This window comes from Syngnathus typhle, linkage group LG2, assembly GCF_033458585.1.
Source record: "Syngnathus typhle isolate RoL2023-S1 ecotype Sweden linkage group LG2, RoL_Styp_1.0, whole genome shotgun sequence".
NCBI classification, from domain to species: domain Eukaryota; kingdom Metazoa; phylum Chordata; class Actinopteri; order Syngnathiformes; family Syngnathidae; genus Syngnathus; species Syngnathus typhle.
Window position 1 is genome coordinate 8,354,699 of NC_083739.1, and position 20,209 is coordinate 8,374,907.

General features: G+C 40.5%; 1 protein-coding gene across 1 annotated transcript in view; it reads left to right on the forward strand.

Annotated features, from left to right (window-relative positions):
• b4galt5 (UDP-Gal:betaGlcNAc beta 1,4- galactosyltransferase, polypeptide 5) overlaps positions 1-20,209 on the forward strand; it is a 29,583-nt gene that overhangs the window by 972 nt on the left and 8,402 nt on the right. Inside the window, exons 2-3 of the mRNA XM_061265463.1 lie at positions 19,579-19,695; positions 19,797-19,910. Coding sequence (XP_061121447.1) covers positions 19,579-19,695; positions 19,797-19,910 — 231 coding nt within the window. The remainder of the gene's footprint in view (positions 1-19,578; positions 19,696-19,796; positions 19,911-20,209) is intronic.

The following is a 20,209-nucleotide window of genomic DNA, read 5'->3' on the forward strand; positions in this document are numbered from 1 at the left end:
TCGTCACCGTGGGATAGAGAAAACGTAATTTCGGTTTCTTTGTGTGTCTTGACATGTGAAGAGATTGACAATAAAGATGACTTTGACTTAAATACTGGCTACTGTAATCCGGCTGGTGTTAGCAGGCCTAACTATGATCACAGAGCTCCAAATGCTTTTGGCTTCAATTGGGAGGCTCGCTAAACAATCTAATTCGACCATGTGTGTATTAGGCAAATACCGAACGCGACTCACGGCATATTGGTGTTCAAAAGGTTATACCATGACTCATTGGCCTAAGCGATGTTTTTCCGCACAAGTTTGATACAGATATTACCGACAGTCAAGAGATTCATCTAACCAATTTTATCATTTGCAGGAACCGTGAAATCACGTGCATCATACGTACAACAACCCCCACCCCCCCCCCCCCCCCCCCCACCCTCGCTTGCATTTTTTCAATGTGTGTAAGCGCCTGTCAGCTCGGGCTGTACGGTATTGGGGAAAACACGTGATATGCAAATAGGAATATCGATATTGAGATATTTAACATGTAGCTAAAGAAATATTTTTATTATCTTATGACAGGGACAGTTTTTGATGTGGCGGATTAAACAAGCTCAGTGTATTTTTAGCTCATAAATTGTAATGTTCAACTATTGAATGGCTATGTGCATTTAAGATTGCGTCTGGCAGGTCAAATTTATATAAAATCATGCAATTACACAAAAATTGTTGCATGTCTTTGCGATATGCACAATATATCGAAAAATATCGCGATAGATTTCTTTTTTTCATTAATTGTGCAGCCTGAGAACTGCATCTCCCTACTCTTAGACCATGGTCCAGACCTTATCTTATGCAATATCAAGGGATGATCCCAGTTCCTGTTTTGAGGAATTATTAGTCTGTTGAAACTCAATGAACTGATGCATATCAGACACGCACAACAATACTCACTTGGTTGGATATGAATGATTAAATTTTATTGAACATATAAAAACATTTAATATTTGTACATTTCTAGCACTATCGAACATACTATGGGGGTTATTCTTTATAAATTTGCTAGTTTCATATTTATTGATTGGCTTTTGCTAAATCACTCAAAACACGAATAACATCATTATTGCATCCATTTGTTATATGTATAATTTTGTCTGATATTTTTATGTGTTATAAAATAATCTGAATATTTTTTTTTTTTAATTAATATAGAATTTAATATTTTCCATGTTTCTGGTTTATTGCTCTTGTTTTGCTCCAGTAGTGCATGGTAATAGTCTCTCTCGCCAGTACGTAATTCTGATATTTACAAGTTTATTTTTGAGTTCTTCATTTGTGCTGGACATGTTGCTGTTTTGGTGTACTTGTGTGGGCATGAACTATATGAGTAGTATATCATTTGATCGATGTCAATTCTCTATTCCGTGCTGATTTTATTGAGGCACAAGTTCCTTTCAGTTTTAGTGACATTATTAGTGACATTATCAAGTCTTGTATTGTTTAAGTCCCGGATCATTTTGAAAATAACCTTAAGAATGTTCTTGTTGTTGGTTTAGAAGAATCTCTGTGTTGCTGTTGTTGTTTGTTTGTTTGTTTGTTTACCTATGTTGGTGTCGACCTCAGGCTTTAGTTCAGAGTTTTGTTTTGGTGGCATGATTTTAATGGAGATTCGGCAAAGTCACTGGGCCTCCGGTACTCGCAGCTAGCGTTCGTCGCTCTCGCTGGTCACTGGGCTTTGGGAAAGTGCTCGCCGCTTGCCTTAGCCTCTCTCGCTGGTCACTGAGCCTCTGAGAAGCTAGCGTTAGCCACTCTTGTTGGTCGCTGGGCCTTGAGGAGGCACTCGACGTCCCTCGCCACTCGCGTTAGTTTCCCTCACTTGTCGCTTGGCCTCTGGGAAGCACTCGCCATCGCTCACTGCTAACGTTAGCTGCTGTCGCTGATTATTGGGCCTCAGGAAAGCGTGCACCGCTTGTGTCAGCCTCTCTCGCTGGTCACTGGGTGCTCTGGGAAGCGCTCGCCACTCACGTTAACCATTCTTGCTGGTCGCTAGGCCTCGGGAAAGCGCTCGCCGCTTTCTCCTATTTAGAATTCACCCAAGAGCTGACTGAGCTGCTATGTAGTCTCTCACGTTATTGGTCTCTGAATTGGCCTGTAACCTTCCCCATTCTCCTCTTTAATGTAGAAACACAGATGCCACACTTGACACTTCTGTAGAAGTTCTTCTCTAAAATGCTTTCACAATGTACCAGTGGCAGAAACACTAGAAAGACACAATGTACATGCGAGAGCCTTATACTGCTTGAGTCAGCATCGCTTGGATATCCGGTTGTGCTGGCTGAACGAGGCACTCTTGCTAAAGCTGTGCTGCTTTAGTTGGCTATCATTCATCTGAATCAGGCATGCTCAGCTCGGGTCCTGGAGAGCCGCGCTCCTGCCTGTTTCAAATGACTTCCTCCTGCAACAAACCGGATTCAAATGATCCGCTCATTAATGAGCTGTAAAGAAGCCTGAAAACAATCCTGCTCACGCATTTACAATGTCCAATATTCTTCCCATCTGCAATGGTTGATGGTCATCAATTTTTTAAATCGATCTAAAAACACAGTGCTTAAAGTCACCGCAAAGTTAAAATGCGTTCAGAAAGGTGTTCTCTGCAACGCTGCCAAATCTGATTTAAAAAATGAACCTCCAACTGCGTTCACGTCAGCGTTCATCAGGGTCCGTTCAAGGTCGCAAATGTTCATTAGACGTTAGTCAACAGTTTTAGTGCTTTTTTTTGCGACAAATGTCTGCAGATCATTTGGCGAACGATTGCGACCTTGAACGAACCCTGATGAGAACGCAACAGTGACTGCTTTTCTCTCTTACTCATCAAAATTGCGATAGATCCATTGTCGCTTTTTACCTGCTGTGGATAACGCAATCGATAGTCTAATCAATTCTCATATGGAAGACGCATTAGTAACAGGAACAGCCTGTGTAAGTCCCATTTTTATAGGCAATTCCGTCCTCTTGGGTTTTGAGTGCAGGACTAAAATGGTCACGTGGAGTGCTGGGGGTTAGAGCAAAACTGAACAAAGACCAGCAGCACCATACGATTAATTATACATGGTAACCAGGAGCGATAGTGCTTCTCCGACTGTTACTAAAAGCTACATGAGTTTTTTTACACCCAGGATGGCAGGCGGAGGCCCATCAAGAAAATTAGTTACTTTGAAGTAAGATCATCTTTCTTTAGGTTAGACAAGCTTACTGGAAAGGCTCTCGTATTTTCATTGTGTCTATCTAGTGTACTCATTGGGTGAGGTCTTAACCATGTGCAGTCAATAGGTCCTTTTGAAAGAAAACATTTCAAATCACAGCAGATGAATATTATTTCTTAATTCAAATATCAACAATTGATGCCCTCGTGTGCTACATATATTGTGAAGCTGTTACTAGAGACCAGGGTTAGGGTAAGGGTTAGGCAAGACAAGGGGTTAAACAAGGGGTGAAAGTCAACAGTAATCATGCCATTATCGTACGTAAAATATCAGTGGGGTTGTTGTCAACGTCCTGCCAGTGAAGGCGTGAAACGCCAAGATACCCTCAACCAAAGAATGTCATAGCAAGGACACTGAAAATGCTTCATAATGGGTTTGCTCAACCCAAAAACAGTGGCCGGAAATCACCACTCGTGAAATAAATGAACTACTCGGTGGAAGTGTGGAATGGGCAGTTGATCTCGCCCTCCGCCTGTTGTGATGGAAAAGCAACGGAAGCTGTCGAATGTGGTGCCAGGTCAAGCGGAGTGGGGTACTGTGCATGCTACCAAATTTTGCTCATCCAGCAGAACTGACTTCTGTGAATTTTCCAGCAATATAATGTGAACAATTGGGGAGGGACTGATAGTGTGTCAGAGGACATTGCAAAGGAATTTATGAGAAATGGATAACAATGTAAGGAAGACAAAAGCCAAGAAAGAGCTCTGCTTCAGTTCGGATTGTACAAGAGGGAGTTGATTCCAGCAAACCCGAGTGGGGCTTCCTGTTAGTCAGGTGGTTTCAGTGCCCCACTTTCACAGCTTAGTTCTATTGTCTCTCCCTTTTACGGGCTTCCCTTGTCTTTCCATTTGTCTGTCGCCACACACTCTCATACACTGCGCCCTCTCCGCTCCGCCTCTGCGTTGCCCCAGAGCGTGGATGCTAACTGATGCAGGCCGGTGATGCGGGCCGCAGCTGGGTTCGATTGCAGCTGTTTATTTAATTGAAACATGAGAGAATCCCATTGGTGCAAAAGCGAGGGAAGACACAAATTCTATTTATAGGCTCGAACACCGATGCGTGCACACACACCTCCACATCCGGGGAAAGCGGAGCAGAGGAGACAGGCCAGGTGGCTCCCTTTTTGTCTCTGGCGAACAGGCTGCACTTTCCATTGAGTGGCAGTGTGTAGGTGACACTCCCATCTGAATTTGTTATTGTAAAAATGCTGGTGGCCAGGGACACCATTTTAGCACCCTTAAAATACCAATGGGGATAATCGTTACCAGGGCTGAACGATTTTGAGAAACTAATCTCATTGCCAACCCCCCACTACCTCCTGCAATATTGCGTTTGTGCTTTAATATGATTTTATTTCAAGGTGGTTTTTCCATGTCATTTTGTAACAAACACAAGCAATACATTCATGTATGTATTACAATACGCAATATCAGATTCTTAACCTTTTTTCAATAACGTACCCCCTGTGAAATGTTTATCATCCAACTAGCCTTAAGCCAGTGCAAATATTTTTTTAAGGGGAAAAAATGACTTCAAACTGAGTGCGGTACCATCAGGCTCTGATTTATGGAACCTTTGGACTCTTTGTAGTGTTGGGGTTGAAAATAATTGGAAATCAAAATTATAACTGAAGAAGATTAATTATCTGAATTACAAATAAAGATTTATGTACAAAAAAAAGATTGTCATCAAGTGTCCTCCTTTAGGTTTAGATCTGTTCTAAAATCAAATCATTAACTTATTTGCAATAAAAGCATACATTTGTGGAAAAAAAAATCTTAACTAAATTTGTATTTTATTTAAAATAATTAACAATAATTTTGTGGTGTTGCGGTTCAAAATGGACCACTAAAGATTTATGGTAGGATAAAGACAGAAAGTCAATTATTTTTCAGAAAAACAACTTTATTTTAACCAGAATTGGAAAGGCAAATTTAAAACTAAACCATAATCTGAACATTGAAGAACAATATCATGTCTAGCCAGGTTTTAATTGTTGTGTGCGTTTGTGTACTTGCATGAATCACAATATGTGACGCTTGCCTACAGTGTACATTTGTTGAATGTGTGGAAAATGCTGCTGGTTTTCCTGTCCTTGTTGGAGGCCCACCGCTTTCTCTTTCCTCTCCCCTGGTTGCCTGGTTCCTATCCCAACTAGCTAACAACAAACAATCTTCTCCTTTCCACGATGGTCATCTCAAACGTAATCTTCTGAAGAGGTTTTGGAAAGAATGTAGCCAATAAGAATTTGTCAGGCCTGGAAAAAAACGACTTCATTTATTGAACCTTAAGTAGCAGTAGCAATCATTTGGCAGGCCTAACAAACGGATCATAGATGAAGCAACCGAAGTTGGGTTCAAAGTTTACTGATGTTTATGGTATATTGCAGTGATTTATCAAGCCCTATCAGCATGGACTGCTGTGGTAACAATAGGTTTGTAGGTTGTGCCGACACTATCCTAAAAATCCAAATTACAGGCAGATTTGCTGTTTTTGTGGCATATTTCATTTTAGGTTACCAATTTTTATTTTTAACTGGTTAAACACACAAAACATATTGGTACCTTTAGTTATGCACATACGGTATGTGATTGTTTAATCTACCTATAACTGACTGACTGTCCTGTTGAAAGTAATACCTTCCCAATGTCCTCAAAACCATTTGAATCCTAATTTGGGTAAGAACTGGCACTGGCGGTGGAGTGGTTGTTTACTAAAAGAGTACAAGCCAATAAAGATCAGACAGATATGTTCCAGGCTGCTCAGTTTTCACACCGCAATAGAAGAAAATGGAACAAGACCAGAAGTATTTAGACATGGTCTTGATGCGTTAGAATGACCTGGCCTTAGTTGATGAGGGTAAATGATTAACTTAGAACTTTGGTTCTTTATTAGATTGATGAGTAACACCGTTAAGGACATAAACCCCCAAAACCATTACCAGTGTAGAGTCTTGACCTCTAATCATAGCCTTGTAAAGTTGCTTAAATTGTCAAGTTTTATAGCCATGTTAAGTTATTACTGCCTTGTGGAAACTATGGTGAAATGGTGTGTTTGCATTATACATTTCATACTAGGAGTGTTTATGATCAGATTTCTATAGCAAAACCTGTGCTCATATGATGGCACACTGATGACTTACTGCATTTATCAAGCAGAACATATTCAGCCCAGAGGCCTCTGGCTATCCCTCTCTCGTCTGCCTCACAAGGTTCTTTTGCAAATGACAATGGTCACAGGAATGTCAAAATAGAGATAATGTACGGAATGCGTAATCAAAAGTCTTACCGAAGCCTTTTTAAAAATAAAAATATTTCAAATGGCACCCCTAATAACAAATACAACATGGCTTTAAAGGACAACATAGTGAGTTTAATGGATGCCATTTTAATCACTCTAATTCTTGTGGCTGGAGCATGAAAGGCTAGTGTTTGACATTTTCACTACAGTTGCTATGGTTCCCGCAGGGCTTATTCGCAACGAAGACTAACTCTTATTTCTTGTCACTGCAACCATAGAAACCTGCTATCCTTGCTCCCATGATGACCTGGGCAAACATCCCAAAGGATACTGCGGTAGCAGCCATTTGTGCCTAACACCCAGCCTCTTGTTTAGGAGGGCAAACTGGACTTTTTAGACCTTCACTTCACCTGCTCTTTGTCAAAGTGGAGCTAAATTGTTGTTTTTGCGACCGGCTAAACGACAGCATGCTGGAGTAGTACACTTCTAAATGTATGTGCGCAGACCAAGGACACGTGACTCGAAATTTCATTGTTAATACAGTTTTGAGTTAAACATCAATAGCGCACGGGTTCATTGCACTCCGAGTCAGTCCGAGGCATGAGCAATCCTCTTAAAGCCTTTCACCGACCGTGCACGTGCATGGACGCGCAACCGGAAGGATATATGAGGTACATAACTGTCCGGTGACACTGGAAACTTGCGCTTCACTCACACCAAATGGGGACCACCGGCGCCATAGAATGTATTCAGATATCCGGCCCTTAAAGGATTCGAAAACCACAATTACCAATGTGAAGTGCTCGCACGTAAACAGTATTTTCCATTGTTTGCTTTAAGCGAAATGGACTCGTGTGATGGGTTATTGTCGTGCAAAATGATTAAGTTCCTCTTTATCTATATCACCGGTGTGAAACTCAAAAGGCCCAGGGGCCAGATACGGCCCGCCACATCGTTTTATGTGGCCCGCGAAGACAATTTGTGCGTCAGATTCGTGTCATTACTAGAATTGCAAATTGTCTTCACTTATAGTATTTTTTTCTTTAAATATTTGACCAGTTTTTACTCGTCTGATTTGAAAACGTTTGTTTTGTAGCTTTTACCGTATATAATATGAGGTGCTCATACATTTATTTGGGTTGAGAGTCATAATGGCCCTCCGAAAGAAGCTACGACTACAATGCGGCCCTTGAAAAAAAATGAGTTTGACACCCCTGATCGATATATTTCTCACAGAATCTTGAAGGTTTTGTGCTAACTCTGAGTGCTATGTCAAACTGTTCAGAAGTCCTCCTACCTTAACGAAGGCCCCAGTTTCAACCAACAAAGAATAGTCTCCATTGAAAGTATGGAGTTATATTGGGGATAATCAGATTTATTTTTGCCAAACATCTTTTGAACAATGTATAGAAGTTCCCTCATCCATTTAGGAAATTTCAAGGATCTACAAAACGTAGCTGGCCAACCCCATAGCCCAGACATGTGAAAGGTTGGGGGATTTCTGTCACATGTTTTAATCAGCCAGTACTTGCCAGGAATTCCTGCCGCTTCGTCAGTGTTGCTGTTGGCCTCTTAGCAGTTCTCTGACAAGATTTCTTTCGCATCTTTTCATCAACTTTGGAGAGACGCCTGGCTCTTGGTAGTGTTACTGTTGTGCCATATTTTCCCCACTTGACGATGACTGTCTTTGCTGTGTTCCACGGGTATATTAATAAAGTATATTATATGCTTTGGAAATTGATTTATACTGAAATAATGTCAAAAACAGCAAAGAAGGACTGAACTTTGGAAAGTGTCAATCAGGAGCCCTTTAAATAGTGCGAGGTAACTTCCATTTAACACAAGTTGGAATGTGATTGGTTAATTGCAAACAGCAATTTCTAAACTTATCATATTTGTAAACAAGCCTCCAAACAATAACTCCTTGTTTTCCAAACTAAAAACATGGTTTTTGTGAAAAAGGTTGCGAGGCAGTTCACATCCGTAAACCGACACTCTGTGAGGCTATTTGGACATTCTGGAAAGGAATTCAAACGGAAGCAATTCAACAATAAAATACCAAGCTGCTACCAAATGAGGTCATTGTTAAAATGTTACTTAACCTGTTAAGATACATATTTTTGAGCTTTCCGTTTCAGCAAATACAACCTGCCAATGGTACAAATTCGACAGATGACTATTTCAAGTTCTATCAAACTTCTAAAACGTCTTGAAACGCTGCAGTGTATAATAATTGGGAATAAAATCTTATATTTTTGAAAACAACTACTGCTATCATTGGGAGGCTTGTTTAAAAACACTCTCTAAATGTTGATACTCGGAAAAATAAATTTTAAGAATATAGAATTTATATATATATATATATATATATCCACTGGATAACTTCTAACCTTTTTGCCTATTTAACTAAATTTAAAAAAGATCTCTCGCCCTCTATAAACACAGTTGTATGTACGTACATCTATTTTTACTCAATTCCGTTAAGAATCGTTTGATACATTCGTTCTCGTAATCCCCTTGTGCAAAATGTGCCTACGACTATGAAACTTCCTCCAGTTTCATCACGGGTTTTACAACCCAAATTCCCCAACTCTGTGCAAAGGCAACCTTGCAGCATCTTTTAGTTCCTCATAGTAGTAGTGTCTGTAAGATGACACTCGTCCAACCCCTATTATCAAGATCTCTTACCACAGACAGATGGTGTGGCCGAGTGCACTAGAGGTGATCCAGTAAAGAGGCGGGCCGCTGTTTGTACTGGTCTACGTGTAGAGTTGAGGGGGGCGTGCAAGGGTGGGCTGAAAGCTCTTATGTTCACGTTCTAATCATTTATGTAACCTAATCATCCCGAGGAGAATCCCAGTCTTTGTTGACTTGGCCTGGAGCTTCCTTTGTTACTGAGACTGTTACCATGGTAACAGTGGTCTCGTGTTTGAGGTCAAACTGACCCGTAAATGAGCTGGCATATATCCCAGGTGATGAGGCCAGTAATGTATAAACCCAATGCATGGGATGATAGCAATGTGATAACTGTATGTCGAGCTGATTAAAAAAACACAACTCCATATGTACAAGTCACTTCTGAGCTCTCTGCTGAGGCTGCATCATTGAGCTAGTTGTGCAACAAAACATATAAAAGATTACCCTCCCTCCCCCCCCCCATATCTACTCTGCCTGCCACTTTCCAATTGCATGGACTGTTTGGAGAAGGTGTGGAGACTTGACACCCAATCATCCAAATTAGAGAGCTGGGAAATGCATGAATGGATCTGGCAATGTAACAAGATCAACACCTTGTATTGGCCATGGCAGCAAACACAAACAATTAGTTGAGTTCTTGGAAGATTCATGTATAAGATACCCTGGAGACCGCTTAGAAAATTCTAGAATCATAATAGAATAATAGACAAAGCTGATTTTCATCCGCATTATGGTCAAATTCACATTCAGTGGTTGGTCATTAGCTCCTGTATTATTTTTATACATGCATCCTCCCCTACGAACACTTCTAATGCGCAGTGTAAAAAATACTTTTTTTACCTGCTGTACTCCGATTCTGTGTCCACAGCAGAAATGTAACTGAGATTAGCCGATCAATTGAATGATCCCTTTAGGACAAGTTTATGAAGATGTTAAAAAATGAAAGAACAGGAGCAAAGCTTGGGAAATTAAGCCCTCCCACAATTGCAATGTGCTGTATATGTAAAAGAAACAATTGTATTTGTTCATACTTGACTAAATACTTGATTTTTTAGTGAGGCTGATACAAACTGTTAATTAAGTTCTATGGATATTTTTGGATCTTTAAAAGACTCCAATATATGGTATTTTAATATTGACAACATATAGAATGAATAAAGAAATTTAGGTTGCGGATATAAACAATTTTGACCACAAAATAGAATAGATCTTTATTGTCATTGTCACACATGTGGCAAACAAGCAGTAAAATACAAGAGCATTACCTGCATGTGTCAGACGACATTCTTTACGTTGTCTGTTTACACAGTGTGTACCGTGGGTCTTTCCTGAGCATTTCCTGTACCGTAGCAGCAGTCCAGCTATTACCATAATGTGGAGAATGTTCTGGGTACCCACCCGCCAAATACAAAAGCCAGCGGAAATGAGCCGACAGATGGGAGATGCAGAGCCCCTGCAAGAATGAATCATTATTTGGTGGCCCCAGTCCTGCCAGAAATCTGTCACCATCCTGTAAGATGGCAAACAGGTTTTTTTTTTTCCAACAGTCAAAACAAGAACATTCCATGGAGTAGTACGTGCAATGAAAGTGTCATGTCTGCAATTGATCATGTGCCAATTGGATTTATTTCCGCCTAAACAAGTGTTCAAGTGTCAGCTTTGTGCCAACAATTGAATACACAGTATACATACTTGACCACAAACTATTAGTCTCCCTTTAGATAAAGACATTAGTAACCAAGTTATCAATAATTATGGGAGACTTACATACAGTACATGTATCTAAACATTTTGTAAATGTGTGCCATGAACATCTGTGACTATTGACAGACAGGACACGGAAGTCCAAAAATAGTCTATACAAACAAAAATTCAAAGGAATAACAGAGTACAGAGCTGGATGCAGAATACAAAAAATAAAGCAGGGCTACATACGTCCAAATGAAAATGGAAGAAAGCTTGACAGTCTGACGACGTCTTTCGAAGCAACTCCAGCTTAAATAGTGTTGCCACGCTCACTGTTCACCTTTCATGACCTTTGTTTTGAAGATTTTGTCAGCACATCATTGGAGAAAAAAAAACATTTGAATAACGCACTATTATACTGTTCTAAACAAAATGATTGTTTAAAAACTTGTGTAGAGCAACAAGGCGTTTTGATATATTTGTATTTTCAATTGGTGCAGAAATAATATCGAGTACAGCAACTTGTCGGTTCCGTTAACCTCGCTTTTCGTCCCCCCCCCGCCCCCATCTCTTGGTGCAGGCTATTTTTTGCTCATTGATGCAGTCAATAGCGACAGCTGAAAAGACTTGAGTTTGTGCTCGGAAAAGAGAGTGCATTTCTCCATCTCGCTCTCTAACGCACACACAAATAGTTGCAATCTGTCTACCTTATTCCATTTTTCACGCTCCCTCCCTCTGATCTGTTTTTTACCATTTGCTTACAGCAGAGGAAAAAAACAAAGGGTCCTGGCACCACTGCAGTGTCCATGTGCAAGCTTTCAGCGCATCTGGTCTCTGTGCCGTGTAACGTCTCAGCAGACATGATGACTCAGGGGAGGGGTCGCAAATGCACACAGTAAGCTGATAAGCACACGTGGACTGTGGTGCAGCAGAGTATTCGGGGGCTGAGCAGATACGGTGTCCCTGCTCTCATGGGTGCTTGTTATTGATCACACTGCAGTCTATATTTTAATTGCACTTTACATCACAACATACTACAGGAGGGGTGCCCAAGTTTGGTACTCGAGAACCCCTTTTCTTAGCTTGTTTGAAGTGTCCCTCCTCTAACATTCAAATCATCAGAATCGTTATCAGGCTTCTGCAAAGCCTACTTGAACCAGCACCCTTAAAACTGTTTCGTTGAAAATTGACTGAACCAGGAAGTTGAGTCAGTTTGATCCAACTTTGGGTTGTTTTGCAAAAAAAGGTCATCCAATTGTTGGGTTATTCTGTATAAAAAATAGATTTGGGGGAGAACAACCTAGCTGGTGCAGTATTTAACACAATTTGAGTTATTTTCAATCCAACATGTTTCAGGGTGTGGTGTGTTGGAGGAGGAAAACATAAAATGGGCTGGGTAGAGCCTCTCAATGGGCTCCCCTGACACACAGTATCCAAACTTCTTTGGTTCTGATCTGAGTTGAGTCACTGACATCATATAGCGCTCGTATCTCAAGTTTGCGATCTCAAGTGAATGCAAAGCAAATCGGAAAAACCCGTAAAACTTGTAGTTTGTATCGCAACTCTAATGCCTAGTCTTGCTGCAGTTTCACTTTGTGATTATGACGTACTGTCAGTGAGTCATGAAGTATATTTCGCCATACGAAACTGGGAACTCCACAAACGTGCTTGCATTTTTCCTGGCAAAGTCACTGAACGTGCTTAGAGCTGTGATGACCCTGAAACTACTCATTTAAACACACAAGTAATGCACGTGATAGTGTCAGAAGCTTACTAGAACATGACGCTCAGCACTTTCATGGGTCCGGTACTTTGCTCAACTCAGTGGAAGCACCAAGGAAGGTGACAAATCAGGTTAAATAGCAATGCGACAATGTTCAAACATTTAATTCACTAGTCCAAAAGCCAAATGCTGAAGTGGAGAAGGTAACTAAATGAATAATGAGATTAAAAATCTGTACTTGTAATGAAGAGCATTTGTCAAACATGGTGATATAAAATAGTTTTCAATTGTTCTGCTTGATTAGACAAAGCCCTGGACCGTACTACTAGAGACTTTGTGATTGTTGATTTTAAAGACAATGGGAGAGAACAAGGGCGAGATGCTTTAGATAAATGAAAATTGTATTAATGAATGAATGTGACCAGCCAAGAGAAAATGGCAAGCAAAAAAAAAAAAAAAAAGGGGGGGCATGAGTATATTTTGGAGGCTCTCAGGAAGCAGGCCTGATGCCAGAGACTGTGATAAGTGCTGATGTCATATCTGGACTTTCAAACCTGTTAAAGGGACATCTGCTCAGAGTATCCGTCTCTTTGTTTTAATTTCCTCTATCGCCTGTATATATTGGACCGCCAATGTTTATGTAATTGCGGTGCTTTTGAATCCCTTCGCCATTGGGCCGGCTATGTTTTTTTTCTCATCAATGACTGTTTACGTGCAGTCAATCAGTTAAGATCAAAATTACGGTTTCTCAAACATTAGGAATAACGCGTTTACATGCCTGAACAGATGAATAGATGTCATTTCCGCTTCTACCATAAATGAAACACATTATATTCGTTTCACTCACCACAGAAATAACGAAGTAGGTTTCGTCCTCGCTCCAAAAGTATGCTTTTCTGCTGCGTCTATGAGCATGACTGTTTCCACCGAGTTGAAGTTGCCGTCGACTGAAAATGACATCGCAGTTGTCAGGTCTCAGGTCACGATCAATCACGGCTCGCCAGTTTTCTGAAGCTGAATGGATAATCTTTTATGCTTTATTCATATTCTACAAATGTGATATTAATCAGAATGCCGTGTTTGAACAAGTGGGAGCACATACAACACAATATAGTGTATATTTTTTTGGGTTGACTTCCCCTTTGAAAGAAGAGCCCTTCTATATGTATATACAGGTGAAAACCAGAGGCAACTGGGGAAACATTGCTTTTAAAATATGTTATACTAATCAACCTTTTTTTTTAATTTTGTTAGGGTAACAAGGGTCAGACTTACAAGTTGGTCTTATTTAGAATTTTCTTGGATTCCCAAAATTCAGAAAAATGTCATTTCAAGTTTAAGCTACGACTCTTGAGACTTGAATAGTCTCCCTTGCTCAATCACAATTTCACAGTTACAACTCATTTTAGTTGTGTTTTTCTTTCATTAAAATAACTCCAAAAGTTGACTTCTTTAGCCATTGTAGCATACTAGTATTCAGTTCCTTATTAACCACTACACACTTCCTCTTTGCTTGGGCGTTCAGTGTTGGTACTGAATTATGGATTGAGGCATTTAAAAGATCATTGAAGAGAAATTCAGTTTCCAGCCGATAGTCTTAAATGTGTTAATCCAACATTTGAGGACTGAGGTTTGTTAGAAGTCTGGTTTGAATTTTTTACCGTAGTTTAGTTAACGTACTTGACTGTGTGCCCAGTGCTGAAGGGTCTCAGAAGGACTCTCATGATCTCTTTATGACTGGCATGTGACTACTATTACGACTACTTCCTTTATATCATGTTAACCACATGAAGAAAGAATTACTTATAGACTTCCTTTGTGACTGGTGTCTTGTGATTATTGCGTGATCAATGGGGTCAATTCAAATTTTCTGATTTATCTCTATTCTCTATCCATAATAATTTGAAATACTGGCAGTCTTCTGTTTTCCTGTGAAACCCAGTGAAGAAGTACAAAAAAATATATATATAGAAATAATTTTTAATTGGCAGATTTTGACACATCCTAAATTTCAAGTAAACACAGTAAGTGGCATTAGTTTTCCTGGTCATATTTATATGTTTCTTTTAATATTTTTTGCTCTATTTTTTCCCCTCTGAACTCATTACATTTCAAGACTTGTTCCCCCTCTGGCTGACTTGAACCCTTAATGCCATTTCATGCACATGTCTCCCAAAGTAAGCGCACAATGCCTCCCTGGGGAATGCTTTATCTGCACAGTAAATGCTTACATAACCTTTACGTTACTTGTGACAGTGGTTGTGGGTGGGGACGGTGAACTTGGTACTTTTCAAATTTAGCAGGCGCCAAAGGCCAGAATCAAGGTAACATAACAGGACTATATTATATGATATCATCTGATTGGCCAACAGATACAGTATGGGCATTTTTTAACGATGCAGCAAGGAACTGTTCGGTAAACGTCCATTTTCTGGTTTTAAGCAAGTGAAATAGCTGGATGATGCTAAGTCATGAAAAATTGGACAATTAACAGATCTGATTGGCTGAATCATACCTGAAAGTATTTATGCTGAATAGATGTTCGGTCATCATAACTTGCCAGTCAATCATTGATTGCTTCAGCAAAATTGGAGACTATGTGCATTTTTACATTGATCCATGTGTGTGTGCGCGCACGCTTGTGTGTAGTGTGTGTGTGTGTGTGTGTGTGTGTGTGTGTGTGTGTGTGTACATCGATTCACTCCAGCCTCAGACTTTCTCGACATCACTTACAGAAGGTTAAAGGAGGCAATAACATGCTCGTCTCCTTTCAGGAAGATTAATAATAGTTCATTTCTGACTAATGGTGGCATATTTCATGTGCTTGTTTAAAAAGAAGCTTTGTCAGAAATGCAGAACAACATATCCTAAACATCCTCTGGAGATCAATACATTAGGAGTTTTGTGCTCATGTGTTGCGTAGTCAACGATTTACTTTCCCGTAAGATATTGAAATAGGATGTGGCCAATATAAAGTTTAGGTTTGACTCTGATGTAACACCCATTCAGTGTTCACTGGGAATAGTGACAGTCATGTTGCTTTACTTCCTGGGTGTCCGTGGACATCACTGATATCCAGCGGCGGTAAAAATGGCCCGTTTTTCAGAGTGACAGCTTTAATCCCTGAAACCTGGGAGTGCATGTATAGAGAGTGTGCTTGTGTCACCGCATGTTTGCATGCAGGGAGGAAAAAGTGCCTTTCAGCTCTTATCAGTGAGCCAGCAGAGTGGGGCCGATCACCTAGCACTGCTGAGCTATCAATGTGGAGTTAATTGCCTTTCAGTGGAAAAATAAAGGTGGGGTTGCAGGGCAGCGAGTGGGGGGAGGGGTCATTTTGTTTTCCTGGTAGTTTGGCTTTTTTCGGTCTTTGATGAACCCTTGTTCCAGCGCAAATCGCAGTGCCGTAAACCAGCGGCCAATCCTTTTAGATTATTCAATGTGGGTACAAACAGATTTACTACAACGTGTTGGAAATGACATTACGCAAGCAGCGAAGGAGAGAGAGATGAAGGCGATAAAAGTGATAAAGAAGGGATGGGCAGACAGGTGGAGTGGTGCTTTGGCATGTGGACTGTGTGTTCTGTCCAAGCTATAGCACGCAAGGTCGTTCAAGGTCTACTTTTATGCGAGATAGGATTGTGTAGTCAATCATCATGTAGCACAGTGGGACGACGGTTTTTCAAGATGACTTCAACAAACTTTGACAAAAAGGGAATCCTCTGAAAGTATTGAATATAGTATATATTTTCATGAATAGCTAGTTTCGCATACATAAAACAGTAAAGGCTTTATGTATTGATTGATGTCGGCAGTTAGCTAACTCTTTTGTTGTTGTTGTTCCTCACTTTGCGATCTCATTTCTTTTCTCATTCTTTACTCCTGCAACATCAGTTTCTTTGATTTATTTTTTTTCTTCATCAAGATGGAACTGATTGGGACCCTGGGTTTCCCACACAGTGTGCCAAAATCAGACATGTTCACACTAGTTTCGTACCTCGCTAGAAGTTCTTTCTTTGATTCTATCGTACTGTGTGTGTAAATTTCTTCATTGAAGGGAACGCAGCACTTTGTTTGGCCCGATTATATCTTATTTAGCAGTTGTATTCGATAAACAAGAGCAATAACAGTGGAATACATTACAGAATGCCTTGGAAAAGCACGCAGAATGATGCTCACTGAACGAGAAACAAGGTTCAGACTGAGTCGCGAACACATTGGAGGCTTTGTGCAGGCGCTCAATTCCAGGAAATGAGTGGCTGGGTTACATAGTGTTTGTATAAGAACTGAGCCAATTTACAAAATCTGAACTGAATTGAAAAATTGAATTGTACAAAAACACGGAAACCGAGATGCCATTGCATAATGCAATTTGATCACGTCCCTTCAATTAAGTCAAGAATCTATGTTGAGTACAGTAGTAAGCATGCGCATCCGTTTACCAGTACTGTCTGGCACAAGCGACTTTCTGTTGTCGACTGCCGCATTTTCTTCCTCTGAATGCAAGGTCTTTTGTGTCTAATTGCATTTGTCACTGTTTGTAGCCTCCGATGCCTTGCACTCTCCATTACTTCATTCCATGGTGATGTGTCTCTGCTGCTTTGCTCTAAATTGAATCAAATGTTGACACTATCTGTCTGCAGTAAGAGAATTTCCCGCAATCTCAACCGACCCTTGAAAGAATACAGTCACTGTCCTTCTGGAGAGGAGCAGCCACAATTTTTCAAGGCAACGTTACACTGACCAGGCCTTTTGCTTTGCTTACAGTGTAGCTGCAGTCACTAGAAATGGACATTAAAACCTATTTGTAGTTTATTTGACGATTGAGAATTATGGCAGATTTGTGGAATTGATCAATTACCGTATTTTCCGCACTATAAGACGCACCAGATTATAAGGCGCACCTTCAGTGAATGGCCCATCTTAAAACTTGGTCCATATATAAGGTGCACCGGATTATAAGGCCCACCTTCAATGAATGGCCCATTTTAAAACGTTGTCCATATATAAAATATATACATTTGGCCCGCGGGCCGGACATTGCACACGCCTGCTGTAGTGGCTCAGTATTGGTCCATATATAAGGCGCACCTGATTATAAGGCGCACTGTCTGCTTTTGGGAAAATTGGAGGTTTTTAGGTGCGCCTTATAGTGCGGAAAATACGGTAATCACAACATGCAAAATCTTAACGATTTCGCCAATCTCCAATTTTACCCATCAAGACTTTAATGCGCGAGCGCCGGAAGTACACAACATTTAAATGTTACACGCACAGTATTCATACAATGTTGTATATCCGTATTCACAATTTTCAAACTTGAGTAAAATGCCAAGTGTCCATCCCTAGCATTCACATATATCTAGCAGCGGGAGAACTATCTCCTTTTGCTTCACAAGCATGGGAAGGACAAGAAGGTTGGTGCCTGCAGGACTGGGTCACATGCCAGAAGTCTCTGAGCAATTTTCCATCATATGGCTCCACAGTGTCATCAGCGAGAGAGATTGCACGCATCCATGTCAGAGAGACCACCATTATCAGACATTTTAACGGTGATGCTCAAGGAGTTTGTCATGAATGATTTCGTTTTCATAGGAGTTCTTTGATACCCGTTGAATGCTGCTAGCTTCTGCTAAATTCACTGTGTAACCATGAGTGTCTAGTCCTGTAAGCTAGGTACTTTGTGCTGAACAAGATGAATGTGATGGAAACGGTAATACAATTACCGATGACAAATCACATCCAGTGGATTTATAGCTCAGCGGTATTACTCACACGCGCATGCACAAATACATGGACTCGCATTCATTGAGGGGTGTGCATCATGTTGGGATTGCTTGGTCCGGATTAGTGGTGGAGGGATTGTGCTGAATCGCAGGTTCACAGAGGAAGCAATTCAGCAGTGTTGTGCTAGCATGTTTTTCCCCAGTGAAACAACAAATAAAAGAAGTCAAAATATGAGTCAAAGAGTTGTGGCCAAGAGGTCTCAGCTCCCACTTGTTATGAGCCTGTTTTTGAGAAAGTCATGTAGTACCTAGTCATAAGATGCTGATGATCTGATATTGGAATTCAGATGACGGAGACGAAAAGTTCTTACTTTGCTGTTCCACTGAATCTTTAACAATTTGCCAGGGTAGTTTTCACTCAGTCTGGTGACTTTCCAGTCACGGTAACATCATGTATTCAACCTGTCATAAAGAGTCAAGAGAGGAAGGTGTCCCCGTTGTAAATGATTTACTGCTCGTTGATCTACCTGTAAGACTAAAGACCTGCCTTCCTGTTTTTTCCACCACTTGGCACGATGATCTCGTGCTTGCAGTATTTACAGTGAAAATGTACAAAAAAATGTTTTGTCTTTTCTCTAGTTAGTTTTTTTCCCATTATAAATCATCATTGGTGACTCACAGTCAGATGAATTGTGTTGCCTAACAAGGGACCACATTGCAATACATTACGAAAGGGGCCGGTCAATTTGTGTAGAGTTCAGTTTCCTCCTTATTGTGCCCCCGTTGTAAATGATTTACTCCTTGTTGATCCACCTGTAAGACTAAAGACCTGCCTTCCTGTTTTTTCCACCACTTGGCACGATGATTTCACGCTTGCAGTATTTACAGTGAAAATGTACAAAAAAATGTTTAGTCTTTTCTCTAGTTAGTTTTTTTCCCATTATAAATCATCATTGGTGACTCACAGTCAGATGAACTGTGTTGTCTAACAAGGGACCACATTGCAATACATTACGAAAGGAGCCGGTCAATTTGTGTTGAGTTCAGTTTCCTCCTTATTGTGACCGAATGAGTTCCTAACTTGAATGAGTTTTTCTTTTCTCTACCTGCCAAAATGTTAACAAATGAAAACATCAAATACTGTATGTATATAGTTTCTGATGTCTGTGGGACGGCAGCATCATTTCTTGGAAAATGTGATAAGACTAAACACATGGACTGGAAACTCAAACCTAAAGTTTGTCTTTGTCTCTTTCCAAAGTGAACGAGTACGTGTTCATGGTCCAAGCTAGAGGGATCCGGATCAGAGAAAATGTGAAGAATATCGGTGCTCAGGTCCTGGAGCAGGTGGTGAGGGGTGCCTACAGCAATGGCACAGGTATTTGACAAATCTCTCTCCCCTGAAGCCCATCAGGAGTGGACGACCCATGCACGAATAATTGTGTAAAGACAAGGATTGACAATTTTGCCTTTTTCCAGATTACTCTTATGACTTCAACATGAGCGAGAGTGATGCTCCTCCCACTGCATACCTCCCTGAGGGCTTCACGTACCTCCCCTCACAAGTTTGCCCTGAGAAGCTGCCCTCCATGAGTAAGTTCATTGTTGAGTTTGTTTTATTTTTCCTCAAACACACATTGTTCGGGTTATCTTTTCTTGCCACTTAGCCCAATCCGTTCTTTTTGGTGTTTTTTGAGTGTTATGAATATCAATTTCCTTATCAGCTCTCATTACTCTCTCTAGAAAATACCTCTTGAACACTGTAACATTTTTTCTCTATTGAGTCGCCATTATAGTGTTTTAATGTCAGGTTTGATTGATGATTAATACAAATGTTGTCATTGCATGGAATAACTTAATGTGCCTGATTATGCTTCAGAGGGCTCAAGCGT